This window comes from Pelobates fuscus, chromosome 11 (genome assembly GCF_036172605.1).
Source record: "Pelobates fuscus isolate aPelFus1 chromosome 11, aPelFus1.pri, whole genome shotgun sequence".
Taxonomy (NCBI): domain Eukaryota; kingdom Metazoa; phylum Chordata; class Amphibia; order Anura; family Pelobatidae; genus Pelobates; species Pelobates fuscus.
Genome location: NC_086327.1, coordinates 89,155,131 through 89,171,639, shown reverse-complemented (window position 1 = coordinate 89,171,639; position 16,509 = coordinate 89,155,131). Strand labels below are relative to the sequence as shown.

At 38.3% G+C, this 16,509-nt stretch overlaps 1 protein-coding gene across 1 annotated transcript in view; it reads left to right on the top strand.

Moving 5' to 3' along the window:
* The window catches only part of CAMTA1 (calmodulin binding transcription activator 1), a 1,539,661-nt gene that overhangs the window by 1,458,496 nt on the left and 64,656 nt on the right, over nucleotides 1–16,509 (top strand). The window contains exons 11-12 of the mRNA XM_063436496.1: nucleotides 12,374–12,516; nucleotides 15,037–15,233. Of these exons, the coding sequence (XP_063292566.1) occupies nucleotides 12,374–12,516; nucleotides 15,037–15,233 (340 nt within the window). The remainder of the gene's footprint in view (nucleotides 1–12,373; nucleotides 12,517–15,036; nucleotides 15,234–16,509) is intronic.

Here is a 16,509-nt window from a genome sequence, read left to right as displayed (position 1 = left end):
CAATTTAAACGTGCCTTAAGTGATTAATGTTGTCCACAACCCTTCTTCACTTCGGCTAATTAAAAAAAAAAAGTGTCAGTGCCATTTTAATGACACTAAATTGTAGCAGCAATTATAACACTGTAACTTTGTAGAGCAGATCACTGATGTGTAACATTAAATAGAAAGTGTTTTTTAATCAATATTGGTTCAGAAGAACATCAGGCATGGTACAGCAGCATAAGCATCATTTTGGGGTGGAGGGTTCAATGTATATAAGAATATTTCATTAGTATAACATATGCAATACTATACACTTCTTCCACAAGGAAGTGGCATATTCAAAGTGCAAGTCACAGAGAAGAAAACTGCTTATGTGATTTTAACAAATAGTTTCAAAAACGGGTCAGTTTTAAAAATGAGAAAGCTATAGATCGACTTTATCTATTAATCACATTTTAAGGTCCATTGCCATCTATTTTGAATTGTCATGCTTAAGTGCACATAGAATACACAAACCCGTCTTGGAAGAAAACCTGTAAGTAAGTATATTTTTTACTTTATAATATTAATCAGTTAATTACCAACAACATATAATGCTTCTTGTGATTTAATGGGAATTGCTCGAGTTTTAGTTATAATGGAATACATTCAAGTAAATGCCAATGTCTTCTTTATCAAATTAGATATAGGTTTACATTTTAAACAAATTATGCAGATTTGAAATTTAGTCATTGCCACTGCTTTCTTATTCCATGTTATTTAAAGATAATCGGTTTCCAAATTGTGCAAGACCAATTAGTTTTTTCAGAGGATTATTTCAGAATTAAGGTGATGCATATTTCTGAAGTCCAAAGCCTTTAGACCCTGGACAAAAAATGCATCATGGCCTGACTGCGTGGGTGAAGCCAGCTGTTCTCGACAGATGAAAGAAATGCCAAATGTAAAAGCTTTAGCCAAATACACAAGTTTGGTAATTAATACTTTGTGGATTTTTCTCTCTCCTACATGGAATGTTGAATACAACTCTTGCCAGAATCTCTCATAGTGCCTGTCATTTATATGTGCACTTTTTACTGTGTTTTCTCTGCTAGATTATTTGTTTCCATTGCATAGTGTGGGAATGGACATTTGTCAGAAAATAAATAAATGTTCAATACAAAATAAGATATAGATTTTTTTTTGGTTAATTTTTAGTGAAAATTAACAGCTGTCAGGTTAAGAAGGAGTAAGTTTTGAAAATTTTTGCTTGGGTGTAGCAGTCAGCTGTAGTGAACACGGATATTCTGATTGGAGACCTCGTAGTTGTCACCTCTAAAAGACATTCCATCTTTTTCCAATAAGCTGTGCAATTTTGTAGTTGGAACTGAACTGAATTATCAGCACATTAGTGGTGAAATAAAACCCCCATTTACTCTTCACGGATATTTTTTTCAGTACATGACCACCACCGAACCTCCGTCTTTGGTAGTTAGAACTTGTCCTCGCTCCATTTTCCTGCCTAGTTCCCATGCTTGATAACAGTTATGCCATACCAACCTGAGCCATTGAGACAATTGCCTTTTTATTCTAGTAATTCTATCGGAGAGTGCAGGAGGTTGTTTTCATGAAGGTAGTAGGAGACAGGTTGAGCTACAACTGGAACCACAACTCCAAACAATGACAAAGTATCACGGGAATTGTAGATCCTCAAGACGGGGAGGAGAAAGCTGCCTACCCATGGTTTAAACAAACATTGCTATTTACGCAGAAACCCGATGTGAATCATGTATTGATGCCAAAGTTCATCTATCATGTTGTTAACCAGCCTCCCTGCCACATTATTGTGAAAATCCTTTGATCAGTACAACGATACCTATGATTCCGAAACTGGATATCCTTCCCTTGTGCACTGTATACCTTACCGGAGAGACTTAGTTTACTCAATTTAGCTGCTCGTCAGAGTTATTTCCCTATTGATCAAGAACATCACCGTAATGACTTCTCTGGAACTTAACAGCTGTTTGGAGAGCCTATTGAATCATGTTTAAACTGTTGTAAAATGTAAGGATCAACACATGTAATGTATATATATTTTTTTTTTTATAAATCAATCCCCCAGCTCATACTGAGAATGACAGCTCAAAGAACCTATTTACAGTCTTGGCATCAGCAATCTCTTTCATAAACTGGAAGAAATGTTTAATAACAGAGCTGTGTGTACTGACGTCAGCCAAGCCAGTTGCCAGCAGGCACTGAGGGGTCCATACTATGGGGAGGTTATTTCATCTTAGCTGGACAAGCGTCTGCACTGCTGCTCCTGTAACTGAACTTCCAATCACTTCACCCTCAGCCTGTCTTGGTTATTGGCAGTAATGTGTACATTATCTACATTCAAAACATTCAGTAGCATAATAAAGACAAGAGGATTTATTAACGTAAGGAACAGTCCAGACCCCTAAAGCACTGCAGCTTGCTGGGATACTGTGTGTGAAGAGTGTGTCATTTTTTTCAGTTTTACCAAAAGTGCAGATTGACACTTTTCTAAATTAACCTTGTGACACCAACCCCCCTCCACTTCCACCCCTCCTGTCAGTCAGACAACCGGTCCTGTTACTTCCTGGTTAGGTTAGCTGATTTGCACTGAACTCAAGAGGCAGCAATTACCCAGAGCACCTGCCTTGCAAAGACTTCTCATTGAACCTCATTGGGAAGTGTCTGATTGGACAGTCACGGAAAGACTGGGTGGGGTAAGAAGGGGAGGGCTTGCAAAAGGCTGCAGACAAAAGATCTGCTGCTTTTGCAAGCGGTTTTTAGCTATACTATACTGAAACAAATCGGCAATTTAAAAAAAAACATTATATCTATGTATGTGTAAATTTATGAATGTTTATATTTAATGCTGTGGACTGTCTGCTAACAGGCTGCTTCATATTTTGTAAATTCAAATATTGCCTAAGAAAGCAAAGTATTTTAGTTTGATAAGGAGAGCGTAGTGCAGTAAGATTTATTCTGTTTACAGAATAACTGTTTGAAATTGCATGCCTTTATATGTCAGTGTTTTGTATTTTTAATGTGTTGAGTGTTTTTCTTCTGCTTTTCAAAAGATGTCCTTTGGGATTTGTTATAATGTAGCACATTGTTATGCTAATATACAGGCAATGCCTTAAAGAGGTCTTCTTTTGTGAGCAGACATCATTGCTAAAGGGTTATTGGTGAATACATAGACTTTTACAGTGTACCTATCATACATAAAATGGCATGGGTGTACCTTTAAAAGGTCAGTATTTTATCTTCATGTTGTGATAGCCAAATTGTTTTTTTTTATATCTACACTCTTTCATCATGTTTTAATACCCTGTGTATGCAGATCCCATTACAATTGCCAAATAAAAAATGTTTTGCTAAACAATAATGAATTCTGTGTTGTATCAGTAATGGTTGTAAAGTGCTGCCCGGCATATATAGAATTCATGCCCTACCGGTTTGGAAATCTAATAATTATAGCATCCTCAGTATAGGGCAGGAGGGGAAGGGGGCAGTTGCCCATTTGGTGAAATGTGAAATATTCAACTAAGTATATTATTGGGGGAAGTACGAAAAGATGGGTGCAAAATCATAAGAGCCTTCGTAGATTTTAGTTTGCCTCTCCTCCCTTGAAAATATTCTGTGGATGCCCATGATCCCAGCTAGGGGTAAGTAACTGATTTCACACTGACAGTGTTTATACATTCCACAAACTGCTGGGCAGCTTTTTCAAGCCCTGAATTCAAACGTCTTTCACAAACAATATGGCCATACAAGCAACGCAATTTAGTTGTGTTATTGCAATCCATTGGCACTGGATATACAGATCCTGTACTTTTTACAATGTCCTAGAAAGTTTTCAAATATTAAAATTTTCTTTATCCTTGGTACAGAGCTGTGTACCTAGTAATAAGACATGGATATGTATCCCTTGGGTCCATGTCACAGAGATATGGAACGTCTGTTATGTTCTAATTAAATGATCATTTGAAGGCACCACAGTGCAGTAGCCATAATGTAGTACAAATCTGAGTAATCCCCCACAGTCCATGAGTACCAAGAGTTTTTGGTACCCATAATGCACCTTTCACAAAACCTTGTGTGGTTTATCCTTTAAGTTCCGAATTGTAGCAAACTGAAATCTAAATGGCAAAATTTAGTCTGTAATAGCCAAGCTGTGACTATAGCTGGGAACAAATTTCAAATGCTCAGATTTTTAATGCCCACAGTTTTTTATTCGCCACAATTTAGAGTTTAGTTAAAAAATTTTTACATTGTTGTGTGTGTGCGTGTGGGGGTGTGTGCGTGTGTGTGTGCGTGTGTGTGTGTGTCAGCCTACTTGTTTGAAAGAAACATTTTAAGCAAGAAATATCTTTTTGATCTACAGCAATTTGGCTAGCTCAGTGCGTGGGTCAAATAGTGTTCTCCTCTTCCAAATGGAGCCCTCTTATGTTGAGATGACAGATTTATTTTAGAATGTGCTCCTGCGAATATGTTCTTTGTTAAAGTGTGTGGCCTGCCAGCAAGGCGTGTAGTGCTGGACAGATATCGTTGTGCTTGATCCAGGCTTGTTGTGAGAAGGGGGCCGGCCTGGTGATGTCAGTCAGATGTCAGTCTCTGCAGCGGACGTGCCTAGCCTAATAATTCACAAGGAGGAGGAGATCACACTAACTGCACTGCAGTACACTGCAGCACTAACACAACAAAGGCACAGAGACAGGACTACATGGCTCTCTACACATCTGCTGCCTTATGGGGAATTCTATTCAGCAGTCTGTGTCTATCCTCATGTTTATGTAGATGAGGCACAATTAGCACCTCTCATTGTATCATTAATGTATTCCTTAAGGAAAAGCTTTTCAATTTCTCTGTTTGCATTTATGTTTATATATTTATATGTTGGTGTATACTGAAATATTTTTTTCGGATATTTATATATATTTAGCAAGGTTATTGTTGTACGTATGCTGGAAGCTCAAGAGTTAAAACTGTGGGGTGGGGAGACATAAGATACACTCAATGGGTTACATTTTCAAAAATGAAGTGAGATATTTTCATTCATCTCTATAGTAACAATCCATCAAAACAGCTTTACTTTTCCACGATGGTCTTGTAAAAAAAAAAAAAACTAGGTACAGTATGCTATTTTATTTAAACGTAATGCGCTGAGTGTTTTTTTTATTAACGGTATAATAAATATATTTATATAGCACCACAAAATTAATCAGTTGTAGATAAACGTAGTTGACAGACCAATGCTGCAATGTGTTTTTTTTTTGTTTTTTTTTTATATGTACCACATAAACGTAACATCTGATCACTTTTGTGCAGAAAATGTATTAAAGCTGTTTTTCTTGAATTACTCACACAGCAAAAAGTATACCTTTTACTTTTTAGTGGAATAGAACAGTTTACAGCAAAATCCATGCATTGTGCAGTGAATATCTAAAAATGTCAGGACTATTACTCTTTGGTTGGCTCTTTTTTCACATGATTATTCACTAAAGTGAGAATTAAAAGTGTATTTTAAATTTAAGGTCAAACTAGCCAAACTAGATACATTCAACTATGTTCTCAGCGCAGCTACTTTGGCCTTAATTGTGAAATTCTCTTTTAATTCTCACTTAAGTAAATAAACCTGTAAGCATTCATTACAAAACAGTATGTTACAAGTAAAGGCAAAATATACCGTATCTGTTTCTGTCACTTCCGTTTAGAGTGTTAAAAAGAGATCCAGTAGATAAATGGCTGCTTATCAATGCTTTGGGAGCATGGGAGGTACAGATTCAATTCACTGTTTAATGTTGGATGGGAACAGGAGTGCAAATATGTCCTCGGATAAAAAAGGATACATTGCTTTATAGCAAATTCTCAATCATTTGAAACAGTGGTGGCAAACAGGAATTTTATTATTACAGCTGCGTTAAAAGAATAAAGGGGGTGGAAGTACCTAGGAGAGACCCACACTAAGTTCCAAATCTGCTTTGATGGATATGTGAGGGGTTACAAAACTGAGGGAGCCCCAGGATCTCCTAATAGCAGTGTGAGTTGTCCCACAGCGCTTCTTCAAGCTCTACCTCCGCTCCTGCCGACATCAGCCAGCATAGGGGAACTAATACGCATGCACAGGAGCACCGCGCTCTTATTAGAACTTCCCCCATAGGAAAGCATTGTATAGTGCTTTCCTATGGGGTTTCGGGTAACGATGGAAGTCCCAAAAGTCGCCTAACCACCCAGAAGTCCCTCTAGTGGATGTCTGGTACACCGCCACTAGAGGTAGAGTTAATAATTACCATTGCAGGGTTAAGGGACCTTGGACAATGAGCTGAAGTGGTGTAGGTGCCTATAGTGTCGCTTTAATGGATTGTGTTTGTTTGCTCGCCCCACCTCCCCCCTTTAGACCTGTATGGTTCACTCAATCATCAGTTAATTATATGCCATGGCCATGGTACTAATAGTGAGGCACCCAAGCTACACAGTTAGTGTACATAATCCTCCAAATTAGTATTATTGCATAAATATTGAGCATCCATGATGAAAACACCAATGCATTGTATGAATAAAAAAAACGCCCAACTCATCACATTGTATGTGTGTATTCACACTCTAGTACTCACTTCTAAAACTATTTGGTGAAACCATGTGTTGTTACACATTACTCACTCATTTTGTAGAATAATTATCTCAGATGCAATCCTCACAAGCAAAGCTATCCTACCAAAGTTGGAAAATATCACTTGTTCGGTAGTACTTAATTGTTATTATTTTAGAAGTATTCTACAAAACATTGCTGACTTGAGATTTCCTTGAGTATCCTGGGGGGCATTGAGCATGATCGGAAGCATAAGTAAACCTTTTTATCTAATGCTAAGGCCAATCAGCTAAACTATGTGAAGCACATGTTCTGATTGGTTGCTGATATTACATGCTCTCTGCAGCCTTTTTTTATTGATCACTTTCACTGATGGACACTTACATGGTCAAAGATTGATATAGGTGGTAATTATATTAAATATCACTACAAATGTATGTAAAACCAAGAGTTGCTTTAACCTTTTCCCACTGTAAAGATGTGTCATTTTGTCCTGAACGACATTAGGAATGACATGTCCTGACGTCTGTGCCCCTGCAGACCCCTGCTGGCATACTCACCTCACTAGAGCCAGTTGGGGAGGGGACCACCTGGCAACCGAGGTGGTCCCAGGAGCCAATCGGTTGCAATCAAAGTCATATAATCGCGCTGGCAGTATGTCACCGCAATCATTGATGCAGTGTCACAGTTAATGATTTGTATCATGGGCTGTGACATTGTATTCTGCCTCTCTCTTCACTCACTTTGAGAGAGGCAGAGAGATCACGATTAGTGTCCCAAACTGTTAAAAACAAATCAGTGCTTAACAACTTGGAAAATAACAAAATTTCTTAATTTCTCACACTTTTTTATATTTTAATCCTATTTAATTACTTTTCATATATAAACATTTAATGTAAAATGGAAGACCTAAATCTCCTGAACAAAATTATATATAATAAGTGTGGGTTCACTTAATATGAAAGAGGTCAATTATGGTTGAACAGACATATAACGCAAATTCTAGGTTGTTTTGGTTCAAAACTTGGGCAATTGCCTCCATCCTTGGGGTTAATCCCACCCCTTAGCTATTGTTGAACTAATAATATCATAAGTTTCTCTTGTACTGTTTCTGCTGTAGAGAATTATGGGAGGCGTAGACTAAATCCAATTCCCACTGCCACTTTGAACCCCTGTACTCCTGAATCCTTCCCCAAAACAATTGCATGGACTGACAGAGGGGTGAGGCATGGGAGGTGCTTGCGGACAGGAAGATGAGCCTCGTCACACCACATTCATTATAGACTGCAATGGGGCAAGTTGGGAGCACGTAAGACCACCAACCAGTGGCATGGACCAGCACCTTAGCCGCATCTGGCATTAAGTAGGATGCATGCAGTGTTTTTGATATGGAAGCGACAGGATTTTGCAATCGACTGGACTTGAGGGGTGAAGGAGGTCGGAGTCAAAGAGAACACCTAGGCAGCGAGCCTGCATGGTGGAGCTGATGGTAGCACCATTAATGTGGTGGGAAACGGAAATGGGAGTAGCAACACTTGGAAAGACCAGACGTTCTGTTTTGGACAAGTTGATTAAGGAAGTGGGCAGTTATCCAGTTAGAAATAGCACATAGGCAGTCAGAGACACTAGTCAAGAGGGGCAAGGAGAGATCAGGGGAGGACAGATAGATTTTCGTGTCATCTGCATAGAAAATGAGAAGGGGGGCAGTATAGATCAAGAACAGTAGGGGACCAAAGACTGAACCTTGGGGGACTGCAAGTATTAGTTGCCTGCTACAGGGATTAAGAAACCCACATCAGGGCTTTAGCCCTTAAAGCCACCCCCAATGTAGCCACCCCCATGGTCCACACACCACAGGGAATAGTTTCTCAATCTTGTCAAAAAAAAAAATAGATACTGCAGTTATATATATTTGTTATATGGAGAGATGTCCAGTTAATAATTGTAAGCTCTACGTACTAGGTACTTCATGTTTCATATTTACTTTATGTTTCAAACTAGGCTTAGCTATACAATTTCACACCCTTGCTACACAATATTTCTTATAATTTTATATGTGTGTTTTAGACAAATATACCAGCAGTGACATACCAGCAGGCACAATTATTGCAGAGTGGCTTGAAATGTATGCAGTGAAGTAGTGTATTCAGTAACCTGGAAACAACACAATTATTAATTAAGCTGCTGCTGCAAAAGAAACAACCATTAGGGTAAGGAACACACCGTCAGACTATAAAAGACACTTTATGCCAACTGTAACATCTTATCCTGCACTTAAAATCTGTAAATACAGATGAGAACTTGTTGTTTAGCAAAGATCGTGTCTAACCACATTACGTAATACAATGTATTCTCAACTGAAATCTCATCTTTTTCCATTTTTATCGTACAATATTTAGACCAAAACAGCCCTATTGTTGTAAAAAACAAAATCTTCAAGTCGTAACACTACAGATTTATTTTTCCAATGTCTGAATTTTGTGAATAGCCCCTATTGATTAAAAAGCCGCTTCTTTTTTTAGTCAATCATTGTTTATCAAGGTTTTCAAAAGCCGTATGTGATCAACAGAGTTATCCCGCACGTGGATAGAAAAAGTAGAACGATAAACAAGATGTCATTGTACTGCAGAATGTAATACAATACAAACCGTTTGCCAACCAATAACAAAAATTAAAGGGCAGCATTATCAAAATATTGAATAAATAGCTAGTGATTAAGCTAAGTTCTTGATGTGCAGATACCAGAAAAATTACTACCAAAAGTAAAAGAAGTAGAGATAAAAGGAAAATGAGTCTCTGTGTGTAGGGGCAAGGGACAGAGAGGGGAAAAAGAGGGAAAGAAAGAAAGAATGAAAGAAAGAAAGAAAGAAAGAAAGAAAGAAAGAAAGAAAGAAAGAAAGAAAGAAAGAAAGAGAAAGAAAGAAAGGGAAATTATAGAAAACTCAAAGGGTGAGGGAAGACATTATCCCATCACCAGTTCCAACACCCGTCAGAAATTCGTCACTTAGAAATGCTAGCTTTGGGAACCAAGTAGAGCAGTAACGCTGTTGCTTCTATATGGTAACAGTAAATTCCTCCAAAGTCCTGAGTTCCTTGACTTTCGCTACAAATTGTTGGAACTTGTAAGATCAAGTGCTCTTCCACTGGACTGGGATCAAAGTTGGTCATATACAGGAGATGTTTGGCAAGAGACTTCTTGTAGCTAGAAATAGGCAGTTTGACCGGTGGAGTAAATATTCTGTTGGGCAGAAGGGAGTGTCGTTTTTCAAGTAGTCTACATCAGGTAAAATATATATTGTTCCAAAATTACACAATATACAAACATTCCCACCAAATGTGCAGCAGGAACTAGGCTGGTGCTGGTATATAGATGGCAAAAGCTTTTGGGTTCTATTCCATCCTGAGAAGTGTTTGTAGTTTTTCTCCTGGATTTTCAATTAAATAGTGCTATGAAGATTCAAAAAAAAAATGTTGCTCACTGGTCCTCACTGAAAACTTGCCTTAATGCATAAAAGGTATTTTCTTTGTAAATGTAGAATGAAAGAAACTTGATATGTAAATATATGAGTTCCAATTACTTCTCAGTCCACTGGTAATACATTACATTGTGTTTGTCTGCTCATTCCAATGCGTGAAGTTGATATATGCACTGTTCTTGGTCTAAGAGGGATTAAGAAATAAAAAGCGGTTTACATTGTGCCTTGCAATACTATTACTCTGACTCTGAGGACATAGTAATTATCATACAACACCCTCTGTCTTTTTAATTGTTCATTTAGATGACGTGCAGTCATAAAGTGATCTGGCCATGATACAGTGAGGGGAAAAAGTATTTGATCCCCTGCTGATATTGAACATTTGTCCACTGACAAAGAAATTACCAATCTTTAATTTTAATGGTAGGTGTATTTTAACAGTGAGAGACAGAATAAAAAAGAAAAAAAATCCAGAAAAACACATGTCAAAAAATGTATAAAATCGATTTGCCTGTCAATGAGTGAAATAAGTATTTGATCCCCTACCAATCAGCAAGATTTCAGGCTCCCAGGTGTTTTTTATACAGGTAAGGAGCTGAGATTAGGAGCACTCTCTTACAGGGAGTGCTGCTAATCTCAGCTAGTTACCTGTATAAAAGACAGCTGTTCACAGAAGCAATTAATCAGTCAAATTCCAAACTCTCCACCATGGCCAAGACCAAGGAGCTGTCCAAGGATGTCAGGGACAAGATTGTAGAGCTACACAAGGCTGGAATGGGCTACAAGACCATCGCCAAGCAATTTGGTGAGAAGGTGACAACAGTTGGTGCAATTATTCGCAAATGGAAGAAACACAAAATAACTTTTAGTCTCCCTCGGTCTGGTGCTCCATGCAAGAATGAACCTCGTGGAGTTTTTATAATCATGAGAAAAGTGAGGAATTAGCCCAGAACTACACAGCAGGATTTTTAATGATCTGAAGGCAGCTGGGACCATAGTCATCAAGAAAACAATTGGTGACACTACGCCGCGAAGGACTCAAATCCTGCAGTGCCCACAAGGTCCACCTTCCCCCTGCTCAAGAAAGCACATATCCAGGCCCGTCTGAAGTTTGCCAATGAACATCTAAATTATTCAGAGGAGTACTGTGTGAAAGTGTTGTGGTCAACTCTTTGGCATCAACTCAACTCGCCGTGTTTGGAGGAGGAGGAAAGCTGCCTATGACCCCAAGAACACCATCCCCACCGTCAAACATGGAGGTGAAAACATTATGCTTTGGGGGTATTTTTCTGCTAAGGGGACAGGACAACTGCACCATAACAAAGGGATGATGGACGGGGCCATGTACCATCACATCTTGGGTGAGAACCTCCTTCCCTCGGCCTGGGCATTGAAAATGGGTCGTGGATGGGTATTCCAGCATGACAATGACCGAAAACACACAGCCAAGGCAACATAGAGTGGCTCAAGAAGAAACACATTAAGGTCCTGGAGTGGCCTAGCCAGTCTCCAGACCCTTAATCCCATAGAAAGTTTGTGGAGGGAGCTGAAGGTTCGAGTTGTCAAACATCACCCTCGAAACCTTAGCGACTTGGAGAGGATCAGAGTGGGACATAATCCCTCCTGAGATGTGTGCACACCTGGTGGCCAACTACAAGAAACGTCTGACCTCTGTGATTGCCACCCAGGGTTTTGTCACTCATTGACATGCAAATCAATGTATAACTTTTTTGACATACGTTTTTCTGGATTTTTTGTTGTTGTTGTTGTTGTTATTCTGTCTCTCACTGTTAAAATACACCTACCATTAAAATTCTAGACTGATCATTTCTTTGTCAGTGGGCAAAAGTTCAAAATCAGCAGGTTATCAAATACGTTTTCCCTCACTGTAGGTACAAAACAATCTCCATCAAGACTAGCAGGACATAATATGGTCAGAATATAGAAGTAACAACACCTATTGGGACACTTGTAACTATTAAACTATGATATAGGGACTGGAGCCTATGGGGACATATAGGGTTTCACTGTTGCTGTACGCAACTTATTTTAATACACACATCTTTGAACTGTCTGGTCTTTACGGTTTTTGAATATATTTTATTTTTTATAATGCCCATATTTCAGGGCAAATGTCTTTCTCCAAAATAAGTGATAAATGTTGGTCTTTATAGTTCATGCTGAGATTAATGTTGGCGTTGTTGGACATGTTCTTTACAATGTTGAAGCACCAAGACACCATGCTGCAGGCTTTACAAAACAGAAGTCTAACTTCTTGACAATGAAATTAATTGTTCCACTCGTCACTCTGTTTGCACAGATAACCAATTTAGAATGTCGATCCTGGAACGCCTGGAGCAGATGGAAAGGAGAATGGCCGAGATGACAAGTTCTCAACAACATAAGCAAAGTGTAGGAGGAGGCAACGGTGGTGGAGCCAACAGCGGTGGAAACCAAGCACAAGTAAGTGTTGCAGATCTTCTTGAAGAGAAAGCTGATATTTTGGTAAAGAAAACTCAAAAGACTTCTATGTCATTAAACGTAAAAACAATTTCATATTTTAAATAACATGACCAAAATATGATCAACATTGCATGGTAGCTCATGTCAGGCTTCAGCACTCAGAAAATATGTGCAAAACTCAACTCCCCATCACGTTGAAGTCTAACTATAGCACAAGTGTATTCCATATGTTCACTAAAAAATGTACGAAGGACAGAAATCACATTGATTTCACCAATGAAAGGCAATTGTTCTAATGGTCTAAACCCTTATTTTTAGCATTTGGAGGAGTTTAATATACGGTAATAAGTCTCACAGTGTTATACTAAAACCCACTAATAAGCATGCTAGCATTATGTCATCCTACATTTGCTGCACAGGTCATCTAGTTTAATATAATTGTTTGTCTCTATAGCTAATTATAATGTTAACTGTTAGAAATTTAATACATGCACTAAAATGTTAAAACACTTTGTAAAGCCAAGCAGCTAAATTACAGTTGAATGGCTATTGCCGCATCATGACAATGGTGTGATATAGTATCACAACTCCCGCTTTGGAAAATGTGCAAAGGTTGGTTTGTACTACCCTGGTATTTGCAGCATATGGTAAGAATGTTAAGCTGCTGATAATCTTACAAACTGGCAGTAATTTGTTACAAACAACTAAGCAGAAATCAAAATGATGGGCTTACACATATAAAACATCCAGGAGGCAGTAGGAGAAAGAAAAAAATAAATATAAGTAAGTAATTCCATAGCTCTAGCTTTTACTAGTGCACTTACTAGCTCAAATAAAAATAAATAAATACATAAATATTTTTCAGTATACTGATAGACACAGTGTCATCATTTGGTTCACACATCAAGTGAGAAAAAGGAACCGATAGAGGAAAAAAGAGGAGCAGTTTAAAAAAAAAAAAAATCGATCGCCTTCTTTTATAATATGCCTCCAGCGTCACAGATGCGCCTCTAGTGGCTGTCCGGAAGACAGCCACTAGAGGCTGGCTTAACCCCAAATGTAAACATAGCAGTTTCTCTGAAACTGCAACGTTTACAGCAGGCAGGGTTAACCGTAGAGGGACCTGGCACCCAGACCACTTCATTGAGCTGAAGTGGTCTGGGTCACTATAGTGTCCTTTTAAAAGAGCCTCCTCTATGTTTTCTCATTTATTTCACCCAGAAGATTTAGAATCCCGACACATTACAGGTAGAGTCCAAGGCACATTTTTGGTGAATGTCTCATTGTGACTGAGCTACTTATTTTAGACTCGTGTTTACAATGCGCACTCTGGCTTGCAATAGTCTAGCCTTTTGAACATGCCTGATTGGTAAAGTGACATCCGACGGTTTTATTATCATTCAGCAGTCCATCAACACAACCATTTTAAGACCTAGTATCCCTTGTCAATTCTACTTCCTAGATTCCACTTCATGACCGATAGTACATGCTTGAAAGCCCACTTACGTTGACCATTTCACTTTATCTAAATGTTTTTTTGTGGTTGCGTCTAGCACACTTACATGCATCTAGCTCTCTTGTCATACACACAATCAAGATGGTTTTTCCAAAGGAAAATACAATTTTTTTGTGTACAGAACTGTCATAGGCTCTACATTACAAAAATATATCTTAAAGCTAGCAGATTGTTTCAATAATATGTTGGTGAAATACTGGAGCATTTAAAGGCAAATTCCCAGGTGTTAGGGCTTTATCCTGTGTCTTTATTTAATCCTGATTATGGCATTATGTACCTAACTCCATTTACCAGAATTATTGAGGAAGGGAAAATAAGGTAGAACCAATATTACTAAATAATCTCACAAAACACGCTATAATCACTAACTCTTGATCCACCACTGCAGAACACATTAAAACCTACTCCATGTCTGCTGATCTTTATGATCATGCATCCTTTTCTGAATACTTTATGTAGTACCTACAGTACAGTACTGTGGTGCTTAACTCCTAGGTCAGGAATTAGAAATAGCTTCCGTGCAAATTATAGTGTTTCCACTTTGGCTGGAGCCAGGTAGCATATTCATCAAGACCAAGACAACTGACCCCAAAAACCTGTACCTAAGCAGCACTGCCTTCACCAGAGCAATGGGAACATGAACGGCACATAACCTACACAAAAACATATCTGTAGAGTTGCAGAACAGCAAGTGTCAGCCCCATAAACCAGGTTTCCCACCATCTCCCAAAGAAAATTACTTGCTGGGAATCACTAAGCAAAGAATATACATCATTAGTTACAACCAGTGCGTGACTGCCCTCCTAGTCTCCCTATCACTCATACTGGATGTGAGTGAGAGACAGGCTTGGAAATTAAGACAGAGTCGGCCAGGTTGCTTTTTCTTTTCCCGTTCATTGGTCAACAGGAGAAAGAAGGTATCTGAGAGTTGCAAATCACAATTGTGATGTCTTATTTCTTATTACTGTGTCTTTGGAAACAACTGCGTGTCTCTCTGTTTGTAGTGCGCTGCTGGACCCGGAGCTATTGGAAGTTGTTTCGAAAGTCGCGTGGTGGTTGTGTGTGAAAAGATGATGAGTCGAGCTTGCTGGGCTAAATCTAAACACCTGATCCATTCAAAGACCTTCAGAGGAATGACTCTGCTTCACCTTGCTGCTGCACAGGGATATGCAACACTCATACAGACCCTTATCAAGTGGAGGTAACGCTCAACCATGAGATGGCAAAAGTCTTTATATTAACAAAGTCTATATTAACAAAATAAAATCTTTTTGTAACATCTTCAAAACTACAGTGTTTTCCAAAATGTTTTGGACTTCATTAAGAAAAAAAAATGTCACACATGGGATTAGTAAAAGTTAAGTCCTCAAAAAGTAGTAATTGTATTTTGATATTGTTTTTTTTAGCGTTTTATTTTAGTTGTGTTTTTTTTTTTTTATCCATATGTATACTGCAAAGACATAAATTTAATGAGACCGGCACAACAACAAAGAAAGAAATAAGAGGGTAACAAAACCATCTTTAGGAAGTTGGATAATAAAATGAATTTATTTTTTAAAAAAAGGTCTGTTTACTTGGCCTGAAATACTACAACTTCTTTAAGGCAATTTATAATCAACTCATCTCTTGGATTACATTTTTTCATTTTGTACATACATGTAGTTTGTTCACAGCACCTTGTCATATATTGTAGTGGTACCAAAAAAATCATGTTGGATGGATGAATGGACAGATGGATGGACGGAGCGATATATTCATTCCCTGATAGACACACATTCGAAAGATATAAACATGGACGTGGATATATCCATACCTTGGATTTATTACCCCTCTCCCCTCTCCTGACTTCACTCTAAACCATACACTGTGATTTATATGATGTGCAGCATAATAAATGTTTACAGTTTAGACTATAAACCACAGCTGGGTTAAAGGCCTTGATCCAGCTGGAATGTTAACCATTTGTATCACTATTTGAATCATTATGTGTAAAATAAACCACCGATAATGTTAACATCTTTACCTTTTTATTAAAGTCAAGATAGTGTGCATCTTTACGCATTTTGTAGATGTTGATGTGTATCTCACACTTTTCCAATAAAAGGGAACATTCAGATAAATCTGCTTTACTAGCGGCATGTATAGGAGCTACGAGCTGTGATCCAACTGCTAACTGTTGACCAGAATAGCAAAGTTAAGGAAGTTCCAAAATGGAGCCATTTTTTTTTAGCCGTGAATAATACAGACTCAATATTGCCCTTGACTTGTGAATTCATCGTATTTTACAGGTGAGGAAATAAAGCTGTAGATCAGTGATGGCAGACTTGTGGTTCCACCAGTCATGGTCAACAATTCACGTGCTGTTCTGCCAACCATTACATTACATGATGTGTAGGCTGCATTGTCACGCATGGAGTCATGCTCCTGGTTGAAATACACGTTCGTGTTATTTATGCCATAAGCGTGGGCCAACACTA